The sequence below is a fragment of the Hyaena hyaena genome, unplaced genomic scaffold (genome assembly GCF_003009895.1).
Source record: "Hyaena hyaena isolate Hyena2069 unplaced genomic scaffold, ASM300989v1 scaffold_588, whole genome shotgun sequence".
NCBI lineage: Eukaryota > Metazoa > Chordata > Mammalia > Carnivora > Hyaenidae > Hyaena > Hyaena hyaena.
In genome coordinates, this window is record NW_024081222.1 from 1,255,476 (window position 1) to 1,271,121 (window position 15,646).

General features: G+C 40.8%; 1 protein-coding gene across 1 annotated transcript; it reads right to left on the reverse strand.

Annotated features, from left to right (window-relative positions):
- Positions 1 to 7,029: 7,029 nt before the first annotated feature.
- On the reverse strand, positions 7,030 to 15,432 carry F13A1 (coagulation factor XIII A chain). Its single transcript, XM_039256847.1, has 2 exons — positions 15,282 to 15,432; positions 7,030 to 8,738 (listed from the first exon to the last, which is right to left on the reverse strand). The coding sequence occupies exons 1-2, from the start codon at positions 15,401 to 15,403 to the stop codon at positions 8,585 to 8,587; spliced, it is 276 nt and encodes a 91-aa protein (XP_039112778.1). The 5' UTR covers positions 15,404 to 15,432; the 3' UTR covers positions 7,030 to 8,584.
- Positions 15,433 to 15,646: the final 214 nt, after the last annotated feature.

Sequence of the window (15,646 nt, forward strand, 5' to 3'; positions counted from 1 at the left end):
TTGGTAGAAATTGTCAGGGAAGCCATGCCAAGGCACAGCAGAGATGGAAAGAAATAATCAACTTTAAGATGAAAGGGCATTATTTTTCCATGTGTTAACATATGGTCTGCCACACAATCTTTGCTGCATTTTCTGGCTTTTATATACAATGAGGTGAACTCTAGCTGAGGTAGCCTGAATATTAATGGTGAAGACTGTTGGCTTTTTTGAGTTCTTTTCTAAGCTGTTTCTCCATGGTACTGAAGTGAAAGCAGTAACTCCTCTCTCTCTGGCATCCAGATATTATCCTCTTAGCTAGAGAAGTAGACTAGTGGGTCAAAGAGACTCATTTGGGTCTGATCAGATGGTAGTCTTTCAAGAAGTAAATCTTCAAGCTTGATGTCTTCTGTTATGGAAGAAAGACCCTAAAGAAACTTAATTAGAACTTAGTATGCATGGATAGCTTCTTAGGCCTAGGAGGGAGGGCAACATAAAACCAAAGCCCTATGACTTCATCTTAGCACTTCTAAGAACAATTTTTTTTTACCCAAATTTCCTTGAGAAATAACTAAGATAGCCCCCAATGATTCTTGCTTCCTGACATTCATGCCCTGTGTAATTCCTTTCTGTTGACTGTAGGGCTCAATTCAGTGACTCATTTTTAACAGAGTATGACAAAAATGATGGGTGTCCCTTCTGAGGCGAGGTTACAAAAAGATTTTGGCTTCTGTCTTCCCCTCTTGCCTTCTCATTGTGATGCAAGCCAGATGTCAAATTGTGAGCTGCCCTCTGGTGAGGCTGGCAGGACAAGGTGCTGGGAGACGCCACCAGCTCACAGCCAGCAAGGAACCGAGGCCCTCAGTGCACCAGTCTGCACAGAGGGCAGACTGCACAGAGAACATGTGAATAAGCTGAGAGCAGTCTTCAGATGAGACCACAGCCCTGGCTGACTTTGACTGCTATCTCATGAGAAATATAGAACCATAGCACTCAGTTAAGGATCATCTGGATTCCTGAAAAATGTTTTGATTATTTTGAATGCTGCAAACATTCCTGAACAGCCTTATCTTTTGGTAAATATATGTACATGTTTCTGTCATAAATATACCTAGGAGTTGAATTACTGGGTCATAACATGTATTCAGATATGGTAGAGATTGCCAAGTAACTTTTCAAAGGTCTCACCAGCAGCCTCAGATCAGTCATTGTTTTTGGCAGGGCAAGACTCTTTGCTGCCTCTCAATTCAGCACAGGAGCAAGGGTGCCATGGAATTTAAACAGCATGTTTTATTAGTAATAACACCAATGAAAAAATAATAACAGTGAAGGTGACTTTTTAAATACCTAATTACCTAATGTATTAATTTTTGAAAAGCAATATACAGCCAGGATTTCATTATGTGTTATTATTGTACATGTATTGAGTACTAACAGAACAAAACATTAAGCACTAGTTAGGATACATAGATACCATGGATATGATTAAATTAGAGTTTTTAAAGGACATAAGCAGGATTAGAGAAAAGAAATGATGGAAGTAGAATACTTTTATATTATATTTTCAATGTATGGGGTATTTAGGTGAACCTAGGCTTTTTTAAAAGCATTCCTTTCCCAGGTAAATAGCTGTCACTTTATGCTTAACATTACTAGTGAAGATATCATGGAAGCCTATTTTTCATCATAGAGAGAGGTTTTGCTGCATTACACCTATTTTTCAATTTTATATCAGTAATAACGCTTTGTTGATCTATATGGGCTTTTAGCATTGTATACTCAATAAAGCTAATTGGAATGTTATTGAAGATACCTAGCATTTTAATGATCAGCATAAAAGGCAGATTCCTTTATTAGAGTCATATTTTTTGAATTCATGATTATAGCCAAGACAAAAGAATAACACTCATAAGATTGGCCTTGTGTCTATACTAAAAGAAATGTAAAAAAAAAAAAAAAATCAAGTTTGGCAGCACCAGTCTAATACCATGGGCATTTTAACCTGAACAAGCATGATTTGGGTAGGGGAATACTTGGTGGGAGGGTGAACTTCTCACTTGAAAATACCCAGATGATATAGATGTCCAAATTTGAAACATGGGTAACATTAGTCATAAGAAACTACCCCAGAAACAGTAAAGAAAAAGGGATAAATGTCATTATGGTAGGAAACTATTCACAATCCATATTAAATGTCATGGTTTGCAATATAAGGGCATGCCCTACTAAGCTCAGGAATCTCCCTTTTGAGGAAAATATTTAGAATGGCAATCCAATGCCCCTCTGCTTTCTGAGGGCTATGTAGTGCTGATAAGCATGGGTAAGAGCAATAGAAGGCAATAAGGATTGACTAACTCCCAGTCAATCTGGGAGAATCACACTGGGAGAATCCCAGTGTCTTCTGTCAGGGATCTCAGAGAGACACCTGGATATAGGCCTTCTGTGGGTTTTGGATGTTTTGATGAAAGGTTGCACAAAAATGGGGGGCTGCACTGTGGCAGAAAGGCCCTTTTAGATGAGAAGCTGGGCAGGAGGATAGCTACTCATTATGACCACTAGTGAGTGCTGAGGACACATTTCTAGAGGATAAGACTGCTCTAGAATCAATTGTCTAGTTTTTGACTCATCTTTAACCAGAAACTTCAGGTTTCAGGTCCTTATTGGGCTTATCTGTAACAGTGGCCACAAGTTTTGGGTTTAAATTTTGGGTATAACTAATAGAAAAATAAATTATTTCATTCTATTTTATTTCACATAGTTAGAGCTAAGTCAGTGTAGACTATGTCCAAATAAAGGCATTTTTGAACATTCAAGGGGAAAACAATGGCATGTAGGTTCATGACCAGACTGTTTCCTAGTACTTCAGCTCATGGGGAGGCTGACTTTCTGGGGTACTAGAGGATTTGCCTTCTCTTTGAGGTTCTCAGTGGAATAGCCCTACTTCCTAAGTCTCTGTGAGAGAGCAGTATCATCCTTCATTGTTGTGTCCTCTCTCTCATCTTCAAGTTATCCCTAAAGGCATCTAACCAATCCTCAATGAAGCTGATGAAGGTCCCAGAAAACTGTAGCTTAAAAGGGAGGGTTGAGGGATGTGGCAATTATTAAATTATTAAACTTGGAAGCATACATGTTAGGTCTCTTCAAATACATGGAAGCTGTTGAGTAACTACAAACTATATATCTCTCTATATTTTTTGGAAAGAAAAAGTGAAGTTAAAAAACAGCATTTCCGCAAATTGAGAAAAGCATTAATCAGTAAATTGCTCTACTTTCTGAGATTTTTGGGCTAAGTGCTCTGGTTTTATTTTACTGCATTGCAGATAACCTCAAATCTAGTGACTTAAAACAACAACTATTTTATCTCATGATTTGATGGGTCAGGAATTTGGGCAAGTCTTGGCAGAGTGATTCTTCTGCTCTAAGTCACTGAGGTCACTCAGTGGTACTCTGCTGGTGGAAGGATTGGTCTGGGGGCCCAAGATTGTTTTATTATCTTGCCTGGTGCCTTGGTGGAGGTTGCTGGAAGGTGAGTTTGGCTAGGATGGTTGACCAGAGCATTGACATGTGGCTTCTCCAGGATGTCAGTCTCAAAGTAGTTGAGCTTTTACATGGCAGCTCAGGTCTTCTATAGAAAGGATTTCAAGAGTAAAGAAATGAAAGCCACCAGTCTCCCAAGGCCTGGGCCCTAGAAATGGTAGCATTGTTTCTATGATATTCTATCAGTCAAAGCAATCAGAGACTTCCTAGAGTTGAGGGGAGGGAAGGTGGACCCCACCACTCAATGGGAGCAGTGATGACAATTTTACGGTATTCTATAATTTACCATCTTTAGGAAACAAACTCAAAGTCTGATTGTAATTATTTTTCATGCTATATTTCCACACTGTCCAAACTTGCTCAAACCAAAAAGAAGAGGAAAGAATATTTTTTTGTGTTTGTGTGTTTTAGGTACTCGCTTTCACTAATAAGAAATACTCATTAGGACCCTTTATGTTTGAATTAGTTTCAGGGCTGGTGAAACATTGTTTAGATAATTACTTAAGTCCTAGAACAATGATTAGTGTGAAAATTAATGGGGGTTCACTAATTGTATCAGCAGCAAGCTGACCAAGCATCTTTTTAAAAATGTTCTTTGGAGCTAAAAGATGCTCACTATAACTCCTGACACTTGAGGTGTGCACATCTCCTCATCACTCATCCTGTTGCCATGGAGGTCTTTGTTTTTCTTCTCATTTATTCATGTGTTTGCTTTTATAGAGAGATTTCTGACAGACCTATTCAAAAGATGTTTTTGTCATCTTGTTTTCTTTCTTCTACAGAGACTTAAGAAGGTAAAACTGAATTGAAGTGTTGAAAACAGAAGGAAACACTTGTCCTAAGTTGGGAAAGAGTGTCTGTAGAAGCAGTTGGCTCTCTTGGAGTTGGAGAGTTTTGCTTTTAAGACAGAAGTGAGAATGGCCCTAAGAATAAGATCTTGGGTCTTCATCAGTCTCTGCCAATGGTAGTTACTTGGCTGCCCAAATTTCAGCTTCTAGAAACTTGTCTGTCATATATTTATACGTCTTTGAAATGGATAGCTCCACCTGACATGCTACCTTTCTCACCTTTCAAAAAAGAATTTTTATTTTAGACAGAGACTGCAAGTGGGGAAGTGGGGCAGAGAGAGAGAGAGAGAGAGAGAGAGAGAGAGAGAGAGAGAGAATCTTAAGCAGGTTCCATGCCATAAAGCTTGATATGGGGCTTAATCTTAAGACCATGAGATCATGACCTGAACCAAAAGCAAGAGTCAGATGCTTCACTGACTGAGCTATGAAGGCGCCCCTACCTTTTTCACTTTGTATCCACTTGGGCCCTAGTATATGTCATTTCACATTCCTAGACTCTAATGTGGCCCTACCCTCAATCTTATACCTACCTTACTGCCCTGAATTAGGCATTCCAGCCCATACTCACTTGGCCTCATCCGTCCTTGACCCACCCACTGTGGTTTTTACTTCTGATTCAGTATTTTATTACCAGCCTCTATTAGTCTTCTCTACAACACAGGGAAGAAGGAAGATATTCTCCCTGGAAGTGTACTGACTCTGACCCATACCTGTACTTCCGTGGATGACATTACTGCAGATATCTTCTTATGAATGATCTCATGAGTCATTATGGTGAATATGGAGAGCCCTGCCTCTCCTTGCTGGATACTGACCATCTCATCATGCTATACTAATTGCAGTTCCCCAGAAAGGTCATGCTTTATCTCTAGGCTCTCTCTCTAGGCTGTTATATGAGCTCTTTTTTGTCAAATGACCTCTATCTTACCTCCTGTTCTTGTTTTCATGATTCAATTTAAAATCTCTTCTCCATTACTGGAGATATGGAGGGAGGCTTTTTGAGGCATTTGTTTCTTTTTATTCCCATGGTATGCTAGATATCCCCTGTTAACATACCTACCCCCATGTACCTTATCTACTTATATACCTGGCTCCCACTCTGGCTGTGAATTCTTTCTGGGTAGAGGCCATGGGATTTTTCATCACTGAATCCTCCAGCTCTAGTATGATGCCTAATGTTCTACAAATACTTATTGAATTCATGCTTGCACAATTAATTAATTAACTAATGCATGAATGGTTAAATAGATTGTTGGTATAAAAAATGGATAGGTGGTTAGAAGGCTGATTGGCTAGCTGGCAGGAAGATGGCTGCATGGTAGAAAAGATGAATGAATGGATGGTTGGGTTGGTTGACTATTTATTAACTTTATAGTAATATTGGAAAGATGTTCATAAATGATGACCTTACAGCTGGAATTTTGACTTTTGATTTCCAAATAGCTTAGCACAAACTCCATTTCCCTCAACATTCCTGTTAGAAATTTGTATACATTTTTGTTGTTGTACTGCATCTTTATGAAGATTCTGAAAGTTGATTTTAATTTAATATTCTTAAAAACTTTGGGAGACAAAATATTTAAGGAAAATATAGTAAACCAGGGGTAGATTTCATCACCTGCTCCTATCTGTACCTTGATTTGCCATGGCACATGGCTTCCTAGGCCTTTTTGGGTTCTGCAACAACAGGCTGGAAATAATTACATTTGCTTGTTTTACAGGGTTAATGAAATGAAATTACTTGGGAAAAATATGTATTCATACAATCACTCTTATCTATCTACCTATCTCTCTACCTATTTCATTGTCTATAATCTATCTATCTATAGTTTTTCATGTGTTATTGTGAAGTTTTGCTTGATAATATATCAATATATATTATATATTATGTATATCCCAGAAGAATCTTGTGATAATGTAAGTATTGTTACCCCTCTTTGTTTATTGAAGCTATAAACACAAATAAAGATTTGTTCAGAAGCATAGGGGACTAGCACAGACAAAATCTAGAATTCAGAGTCTCTGGTGCTGAGATTCATTACTTGTTACCACTGCTAAAATGATTTTTAGAGCTGCAACATTATTATACAGTATAGAATCCCAGCTGTCAGAGGGGATGGGCTGGCTCTTAGGCATGATGAATAGGTTTTATTTTGAGTGCCAACTCTAAATCAGTTGGTAATAGCTGCCTGGAGTACTGTGTGGAGGAGAATTCCAAGGTCCTATCTGAGTTGCAATTGTTCAGTGATGTTTGCCATGAATGTGGGATCCCCCATACATACTTGCCATATATTTTCCACCTCTGTTTTAAGACCACAAAAGATATTCATTATGATAGGTATTCTTGCTGGTTTTTCCACTGATTCACCATAATGATTCAGGAGAGCATTCATAAGAAAGTATCTACAGAGATTTTGCAGTTTCTGGATGCTGGTTTTGAACTAAGTATGTATACTTCTTCCTTTGTTGACTGTGGTTAGTAAAATGTAAAGAGAGCAGTAAGAAAAGCTAGCTGTGACATGAGTACAGACTAAAGTAATTTCCTTTAAAGGGGAGATGTTTGTTTTCCTTGCCAGAGTGAGTTATCTACTGCTAAGGAAGTGTGGTTTCTTGAGCGCTTGTAGTATTATATTCGATTGAAAATTAAAAGTGTTCATTTCTGTGCAGATGCAAATACAATCAGCTGAATTTTATTTGAAGCTTTGATTACAGTCTACTTAATAAGAATACACTATATTAAGCCAGTTTAACAGTATAGCAAAATGCATTTCACTTTAAAATTGAGTATTGGAAAGCTGGGAGATTACTTAATAGAATTAGGTATGATGCAACTACAGAGGTGACCCACTACCCCTCATGGATTCCTCGTGCTGGGAACAGTGCCAAAGGCTTAGAAATGTGGTTATATAAAACAGAAAATTCCACTCTGGCTTTCCCCACTGTGCTTTGTTTTTGCTAAGAATCACACCCTAGGCATTATCAATGGGTAATTTTGGCCATAAGTCAGCCTTGAAAATCAATAGTTGATAGCCTTGCCTGTTGGAATCTTGTAGTGTAATACAAATGATGTTAGCATCCTCTGTCATTGGGTCCGTGGTAGCACTGGCTATTTGTAAGATACAATCCATATTACCTTTCAGTGCTTGAGTCCTAAGCTGATGTCTCAACATGAGTGATATGAAGGACAACAGGGAATTAGTGGTTGCCCATCCTTCCACATGTCTGACCACTAAATCTGCCAGAGTCTCCAACTTGTAGGGCTTATTCTATCTCTAAAAATGTACTTGGGCCAACATTATTGTGTGAAGGAAAGGATCCCAGGGAGACAGATGAAGTATAATCACTAATTAAGGAGATTAATTCCTCATTCTTCCTGTCCCAAGTCACCTTGTTACTTTCTAGTATTGCAGCCTCAAAAGAGTTAAAGTAAGGGATATTGGTTCCTGCTGATCAGGCCACAGTGTGACACCTCCTATAGAACACACCATAAAACTACATTATTTAATAGATCTGAGTATTGCACCTGCTATCTTTTCTCCTCGTAGGTGATTAAGTTTCCCACAAATGCAATTTGTTAATATGGGGCCACATCTTCTCACAAGGTAAATCTGTGAAATTTGGCAGGCAGTTGCTTTGCTGCAGGTGCAAGATGAAAGACCTTGCCCTGGCTTTGCCAGGAAGAAAAATGATGTTGTACTCAATTCCTGGGAAAAATATTCTGACACAGAGAGTAGAATCTAATTCCAAAAAGGGGGAGTAGAATTCTAGGGCCCAAATCATGTGCTTCTATCCCTTTTGGGGAGTATATTACCTCCAAAAGGCTGAGTGGGAGATCAGAGTCTTGTTTTACATGAAGTCAGGTATTGAGCAAATCCCCTTGTTAAAGGAAGTCCTCTGATATTTGGAGCTACAGCCATTTGTGATGATAAATGATGACTTTTATTCTTACGAGCTATGAGAACTTAATTAGAGCTTAATTAAAGCTAATGCTCAGAATTCTTTGGAAGGTGGAGCAATTAAAAACTAACTTCCATATTGAATAGTCACAATGAAAAGTTATGTTTGAAATGCATGGCATCTTCACTCTGGAGCCCCATGCAATCCTGACTGGGTCTTCACACCTAAGTTAAAGCAAGAGCTGACTACTATTTTATGCATTAGAATTTCCTGAGCCAAGACTGGAAGGGGCTCAGTGCCCGAGTCCATCTCAGCCCCCCGTGCATTTACACAGAAGGTCGTCTCTGAATCTGCAACTCCAGCTCGCCATACACGTGTCTCAGAGAGTCACTGGTCATGCTGGCTATCAGCTTCCGAGAGCCAGACACCCAGGGTCGACAAACTTCTTCCCAGTGCACGGTAGAGTCAGGCCGGATTTCACTGAAAGGATGGAAAAGAGAGGAAAAATTTTACTCTCTAGAAAGGCAGATCCAGTTCCCACCTTGATCAGGAAGCAGCAAGAACCCCTGCCCGAGTCTTGTGCTGTCTTTCTCTCTGTGGATGGTGGTTAGAAGATAAAGGGCTGATTCCAAAAGTTCCAATGCAAATAAAGCCCCTATATGGGAATGTGCCAGAGACAGACCCATTGGGTCATGGCTCCTTCCACTTGGATGCATCAACTGGCTGCCCAGTAGATGTGGTCCATCCAGTATCTGGTGAAGCTAGGCTGAGCCTCCCACCAATCATGAGCCAACTCAATTCTAGCTTGTCCCTCAGCCTCCACAGCAGGCTCATGGGTGTGACTGATCTCCCTTGGGTCTCTCTGGGCCACTCTGGCTCCCTCTTGGATTAGACTCTTAGCTGAATCCCAGCTGCCTTTGCTGAAGTCCTAATACTCTAATTAGTTATTGCCAATTTCAACATTGTTCCCACTCTCAAGATCTACAACATAACCCTACCTGCTGCCAACTGATGGAGTATTTACATGCTCTATAATTCATAACCCTGTTTAACCGACAAAATGGGTCCCTTTGACCATGTATCTTTCTGCTACTCATTTGTATCCATCCTGATAATGGGACTGGTCTTTAATGGTTCTGGTATTCTCCTCTTCCACTGCAGCCTATGTTCTGAGGTTTTCATAAGCTTCATGGTCAAGCCCACTCCAGTGAATGACTGAGGTCAATCAGGGTTGGGGAGATTTAGGCTTCTCTCAGTGCTTCACATATATCACACTATGGAAGCCTCAGGAGGAAGTTACATGTAGGTTTTATATGCATGATAGTCCTCTGAGATATATACTATCTAACAGACTTAATAGTTAAGAAAAATGGAAGGAGAGGCATCTGTGTGGCTCAGTTGGTTAAGAGTCCAACTCTTGATTTCCACCCAGGTCATGATCTCATGGTTGTGAGGTTGAGCCTCAGGTTGGGATCTGCACTGGGCATGGAGCCTGCTTAAGATTCTCTTTCTCTCTCTCACTTTGCCCCTTCCCTGTTTTCATGCTCACTCTCTCTCTCTCTCTCTATCTCTCTCTCTCTCTCTCTCAAAAAAAGATGAAAAGAAAAGAGAAGGGAAGAAAAGAAGGAAGGATAAACAAGTGAAGCAACTTTTCCAAGAGCACACAGCTACTAATGGGCAGAAACAAACTTTGGACTCAAGTTTTTCTGATTCCCAAATTCATGCTTTTTCTACTATTGTATTTCATACTATATTCACCAAAAAATGAGTTCTGACCACTGTGCTTGCTTTTTTGTTTTTTGTTTTTTGTTTTTTTTTTACAAGAAAAACAGATACCCTTTTATTCAGTATTAGGAGCTTCCTGCAGTGTTGTTCATGGAGGATTCCTGGTCTGCTCTCTGACCCTCAGGGAGGACATGTGCTGGGTGTCTTTTCAAGGGATCCTGGGCCAGCATTTCTCTGGGAGAGCATTGGGGAGATGAAGGGAGACCACCATGTGTATATTAGATAGAAAAGGGACCTGTTTTCATGGGATTACTGAGGCATAGCACATCAGAATTGGAAAGGACTTAGAAATCACTTAGTCTAGTGGCCTCATTTCACAGGTGAGGAAAAGGAGATCCTATGGAATCTTCCACAGTCACAGTCTGTGGAAGTCCCAGACTATGGAAGAACAAAGACATGTTGGGGGCCATGAAGAGTGTGCTCATGCTCAGAAATGACAGACATGTTGTACAGAGGCATTCTGTGAATACATCGCTAGAGGAGGGCACTTACTACTAGTATCATGAAGGGGCTGAGGAATCAAAAGAGCTGGGGATGATGTAGCTTCAGACTGGGTGGTTACAAAGAAGGGGAACTGCCAAGGAAAGTCTGGAGTGGTTCAAAAACCTCAGCTATGTAAGTGCCCATTTGCCCTTGGGAACTGGGGCCATAAGGCCATAGAACATCACCTTGAAAAGAGCCAAAGTATAGGGAGAAATATGGAGCCCCATACCTCTGCTTGACCTATTCTGTGTAAAGTTAGAACCCCCAAATTTCCTCAAATAGGGCTAAAACCTATGTATTTTAGTTGGTGGTGGGTGTACATTCTCTGGGACAAAAAAGGGGAAATGCCCTCAAATCTTAGAAATCTAGACAGTAAATAAGAAATTCTTTTCAAACTTTTATCTCTGTGCCCAGTGAATTGGGAAAGCCATATACGTCCTTGGGGACTCCTCTCTTTGGAGTTGCTCCAGGCATTGACTTTGACACTGCTGGTCTAAATGTCTTACTTAATTTGGTATTTGCTAATTCTTTTCTTTATTTTTGTTCTTTATAAATGTGGTTCTATATATTATTTTCATCCATTATATAATCAAATTGTGTGCGAAGTGCACACACATCACCTACATAGGTATTTTTTCAAACTCAGTAAATTGATTTTATGATTCAAGGCTTGAAAAACGTTGACCTCACCATGGGTTTCTTCACCTATAAAAAGCAGACACTGTGGAGTATTGAATAGAGTGTGGGGGGGTGAATTATTATTTGTACTGCACTTGGAAGCATGGCAAAATATGGTAAAGTGCTCAGTGTTGCTTAGAAAAGTATTAGTGTTGTTGTTGCTGTGTATATTACCACCATCTCCTTTGTGGTTATTGCCTCCTCTGCCTGAACTCTGCAAGATAACTAGGAAAGTAAATTCCTCCTGCCCGTTTGCAGAGTAACAGTTCTCTGTCCTTAATTTACAGTGATTAATTCAATATGAACACATATTTTTGAGATATTTATTTCTCAAGAGCTGTGCTATTTTTACCCTGACCATTCATTCTTTCTTCCCTGGTTTCCCCAAGTGGTCAATCAGAAACACTTAGCAAAATAGTGTTCTTCTTCTTTCTAAGTCTACTTCTTAAATATCTGGCCTGGGGGCATGTAATGCAGGTGACTACCTCCAACAGAAAGTATAATCCCTGAGCTTCACTTCATTATTCACTCTTAGTCTTATACTCATCCTCATAATGATATTCGTACATGTATTTCATACATGTATACATGCCTACTCAGGAGAATCATACAAAGATATTCATACATGAAGATACCTTTGCATGTCCAAGTATGCATTTACTTATAGATAAATATGTACAGAAAGGGAAAAGAATCATTTACCCATATTGGTAGTGGAGTAATACTGGAATAATCCTATTTGCCTGGGGATAGATGTTGTGATAAATGGTTCTCAGTTAATGTGCTGAGCTATCAAGATATGCTGGCCATTTATCATCTTGAATGCACACAGGCAAATGGGATTATTAATACAATAAACTGTAACTATCTATAGGTTGTTCTCCATGTGTCTAGCCCTCAGCTTCTGTCCTACTTGAGAAATACAAAATTTAAGACAAAATTTACAAAGTCAGGGAGGTTTTCTCTTGAAATAACTTACCAAACCCGATCATTTTTTAAAGAGAAAAATGAATCTGGAAGATGAATTATTTGATGCTGTGGAAGGATCAAGTGCAGAAACTGAAAGCTGAGAGTCTGTGGGGGCAGCATTTCCAAGCATCTGAGATAGGGGGGAGGTGGTGGGAGAAGGCAGGAAGGTAAACCATCTCAGAGCACAGTCGGCTCATACCCTGAGCAAGGAATGAAGCACCACTGTCTTCCCTGTTTCCTAGTTCAATTCTCTGGCTCCTGCCTTCCAGGCCTCCTGCGTTAAGCTTGAGACCCCTTGTCTTCTAGGGCCCTGGCAGGAGTGTGGTTGGATAGGTGGGGGTAGTGATTCTCTTGATGATTCAAGATGTGTATCCTAGAAAGGAATACGCTCTTATGGAGAATTTTGCTTCTGAAGAGCTTCTCTTTTTAAGGGTCCAAGTTGTTACATGGATCTGCCACTTCTAGATCAGATCTTGGCAGCAGAGGGTACCCTGGAGTGCTTGTAATTATCTGACAATATGGAAGTGGGTGCTAGCTGGCTCAGGTCTTGGTTGTGAATGTGTGTGCTGGAGTCAGGAGGAGACAGAGAGAATAGTGCTCTTTCCGAAGTCTCAAGCTCACCCTAGGTAGTAAATATTTTCTCTCTCAAGTTCTCTCCAATTTTTGACAGTCTCATAGAAATAAAGCTATCCTTGCATTGAGAGATCCATCTTATGGATCTGGATTCCCGTAACAGATTGAGGACCTGGCTCTCTGTTTGTTACCTATCTGCCATAGACCAGTGTGTTGGAAGTAACTACCAATAGCACCTTAAGGAAGAGGGTGGGCAGGGCATTTGCCTTGTGTCCATTTAGAGACTGGACTCTTCCATCCTTTCCATGATTCACTCCACTTTGCCCTACTCCAATGTAAGATATTAACAGTAAGTGCCTAGACACTCAACCCACTTGGAGCCCGGTGCCTCCCAAATAGTGGGTCTTTGTACCGTGTGAGGATTAATCTTTCTTCTAACACACAAATGGTCTCTTTTTATGCATTGGCCTGTGATCAAGGTGGGATTTGGGGCACAGCCAAGGTCTACAGGGACCAGGAGGTTCAGTAGCCTCAGACGAAGCTTCCAGGGTTACTGTCTGAGAAGGAAAAATTGGATGCAGCAGGGGGCTGTTTTGAAGAAGAAACATGTTTCACTTTGCCTGAGTAATTCTTGCATCTGATTCAACTGGGAAGGTGAGAGAAGGGGTGAGTGAGGCTGTCAGTTCTGAAAAAGCAGGTCTATCACTGCTGACCTCTCCCTGTGGCTGAAGATGATTTCTGATTTAAATCTTTTTTTCCCTGCAATTTTCCTATTAGTACAGGAAGGGTTTTACGTTTTGTGCTTGCATTCTTTTTTTTTTTTTTTTTTAATTTTCAACATTTATTTATTATTGAGAGACAGAGCATGAGCAGGGGAGGGGCAAAGAGGGTGACACAGAATCAGAAACAGGCTCCAGGCTCTGAGCCGTCAGCATAGTGCCTGATGCAGGCACAAAACTTCAAGGTCATGACCTGAGCCGAAGTAGGATGTTTAACCGACTGAGCCACCCAGATGTCCCGTGCTTGCATTCTTTGAAAAGCACTCAAATTATTTTCTCTGTTGTTTATTGCATTCACAGGCAGTGGGCATCTCTTGGACAATGTGATTGCAAAGGCTGTGAGCACTGTACTTGAAAGAAATGCAGAGAGCACTTAGTGGGCAAAGTGTTCTTTAAAGGCATCCCAGAAGGGGTGAAGGAGGCCTTGGCCTAGTTCTACAGATTCAGAGGCGGGGTAGCTTCCAGAAAGGGTGTTGAGGAGTTTCCTAACATATCATCAGGTACTTTCTGCAGCCCTCCACCTCCCCTTCTTTGCTTTAGAAGGTCACCCCACAGGAAATAGGCTAGATTGATTGATGCTGACAGGGATTTATTTGTGGTAGAAATGAAAGTAATAAACCTCAAAGATTGGGATCTATTCTGAGTGTCACACTTTCAGAGGAGCCCTGACAAACCTGAGTAGGTGGGAGATGGGGAAAGCTAAAGCCCCATCAAGGGTCAGGGGAGGTATGGAGAAATGTGATGGTTGTTTGCAAATGTTTGCAGGGCACCAGGTGGAAGAGAGTTGGGCTTTGTTCTGTGCCTATTCAAATGACAGAATTAGGATCACTGGGTAGGATCAAGAGGTAGAACTTCTTTCTAACAATTGGAGCTATCTGACCATGAAATGGGCTGTCTTGTTGAGTGACACTTTGTCAGCAGAAGTCGCAGAAACTGCAGGGCATAACCCGATCATGCTAGGTGTAGATGAAACAATTTCATTCATATTATCACAGAGCCCAAGGTTCCTTGGGAACCAAGTTTGCAGGTCTTGAGGCTCACCTTTATTCTGTTGAAAGCAATGGTTCTAGAGTGTGTTTGTGTGTGTCAGCAAAATCTGGGGGCTGGCACTGGGAAGAAAGGACCCTTGCAAAGGGACATCTTTCAGCATCATATCTGCCACATAGTAGGTACTCAACAGATATTAATAGCACTGCTACCTGAGGAAGCAGCATGGCAGAATGCTTGAGACCTAGGTTCTGAATCAGCTACCCTGAGTCTGAGTCTTGGCACTACAATTTTTTTAATGCTTACTTTTGAGAGAGAGAGAGAGAAACAGAGTTTGAGTGGGGGAGGAATAGAGAGGGAAACACAGAATCTGAATCAGGCTTCAGGCTCTGAGCTGTCAGCACAGACCCTGATGTGGGGCTCGTGACCTGAACCGAAGATGGATACCTAACCGACTGAGCCACCAGGTGCCCCAGCACTATGCTTATAAGCTGTGAAACTCAGGCCAAATCAGCCGACCCTTCAAAGCCTCAAGCTACCCCAAGGGAGATGCTAATAGCACCTACCTCATTAGGGTAGTTTTATGGATTAAATGATGGAAGTGCCAGTCAAGCCAACCCTACTTTTACCCCATGACTTAATGGCCAATAAGAAGGTGACAACTTCTCAGACACATTCACTGGGCCTTAGATGTAAGCTTGGAAAAGACAGAAATGATAAGCTTGCCTATGTCTCTTCTCACCTTCTCAGTCCCCAGCCCAGGCCTTACCGGAACATCTTCCTCATTGGTTTCGTCACTCCAGGACCATCCAGGTATATCCAAACATTTCGCAGAGTTTCTTTTAGAGGATTGGTAAACTCAACTGTCACCACCATGTCAGAACCAACCATCCTAGAGCCCCGGACCTAAGACATGAGTTGGGGGAGGAAAATGCAGCTATTAGCAGCACATAAAAGCTTTCTGCTCTCCTGTGTCCCTAACCATCTTCACTTTTGCTGGTTTTACAGAATGGTTATTTTTTGGCAATGGAACCAGGATGATGAGGCTAGCTGATTGCTTTGACTGGGGGATACCTATTGAGACAAAGATGGAAAATTACTAATTAGGATCACACTCTTTTTCTCATTAGAAAA

Bases quoted from the DNA above. Each gene is read 5' to 3' on its own strand.
- F13A1 (XM_039256847.1), bottom strand. From the start codon at position 15,403: ATGGTTGGTTCTGACATGGTGGTGACAGTTGAGTTTACCAATCCTCTA. The intron at 8,739-15,281 runs GTAAGGCCTGGG...CCATCCTTTCAG, and splicing joins CCAATGAGGAAGATGTTCCG to TGAAATCCGGCCTGACTCTA.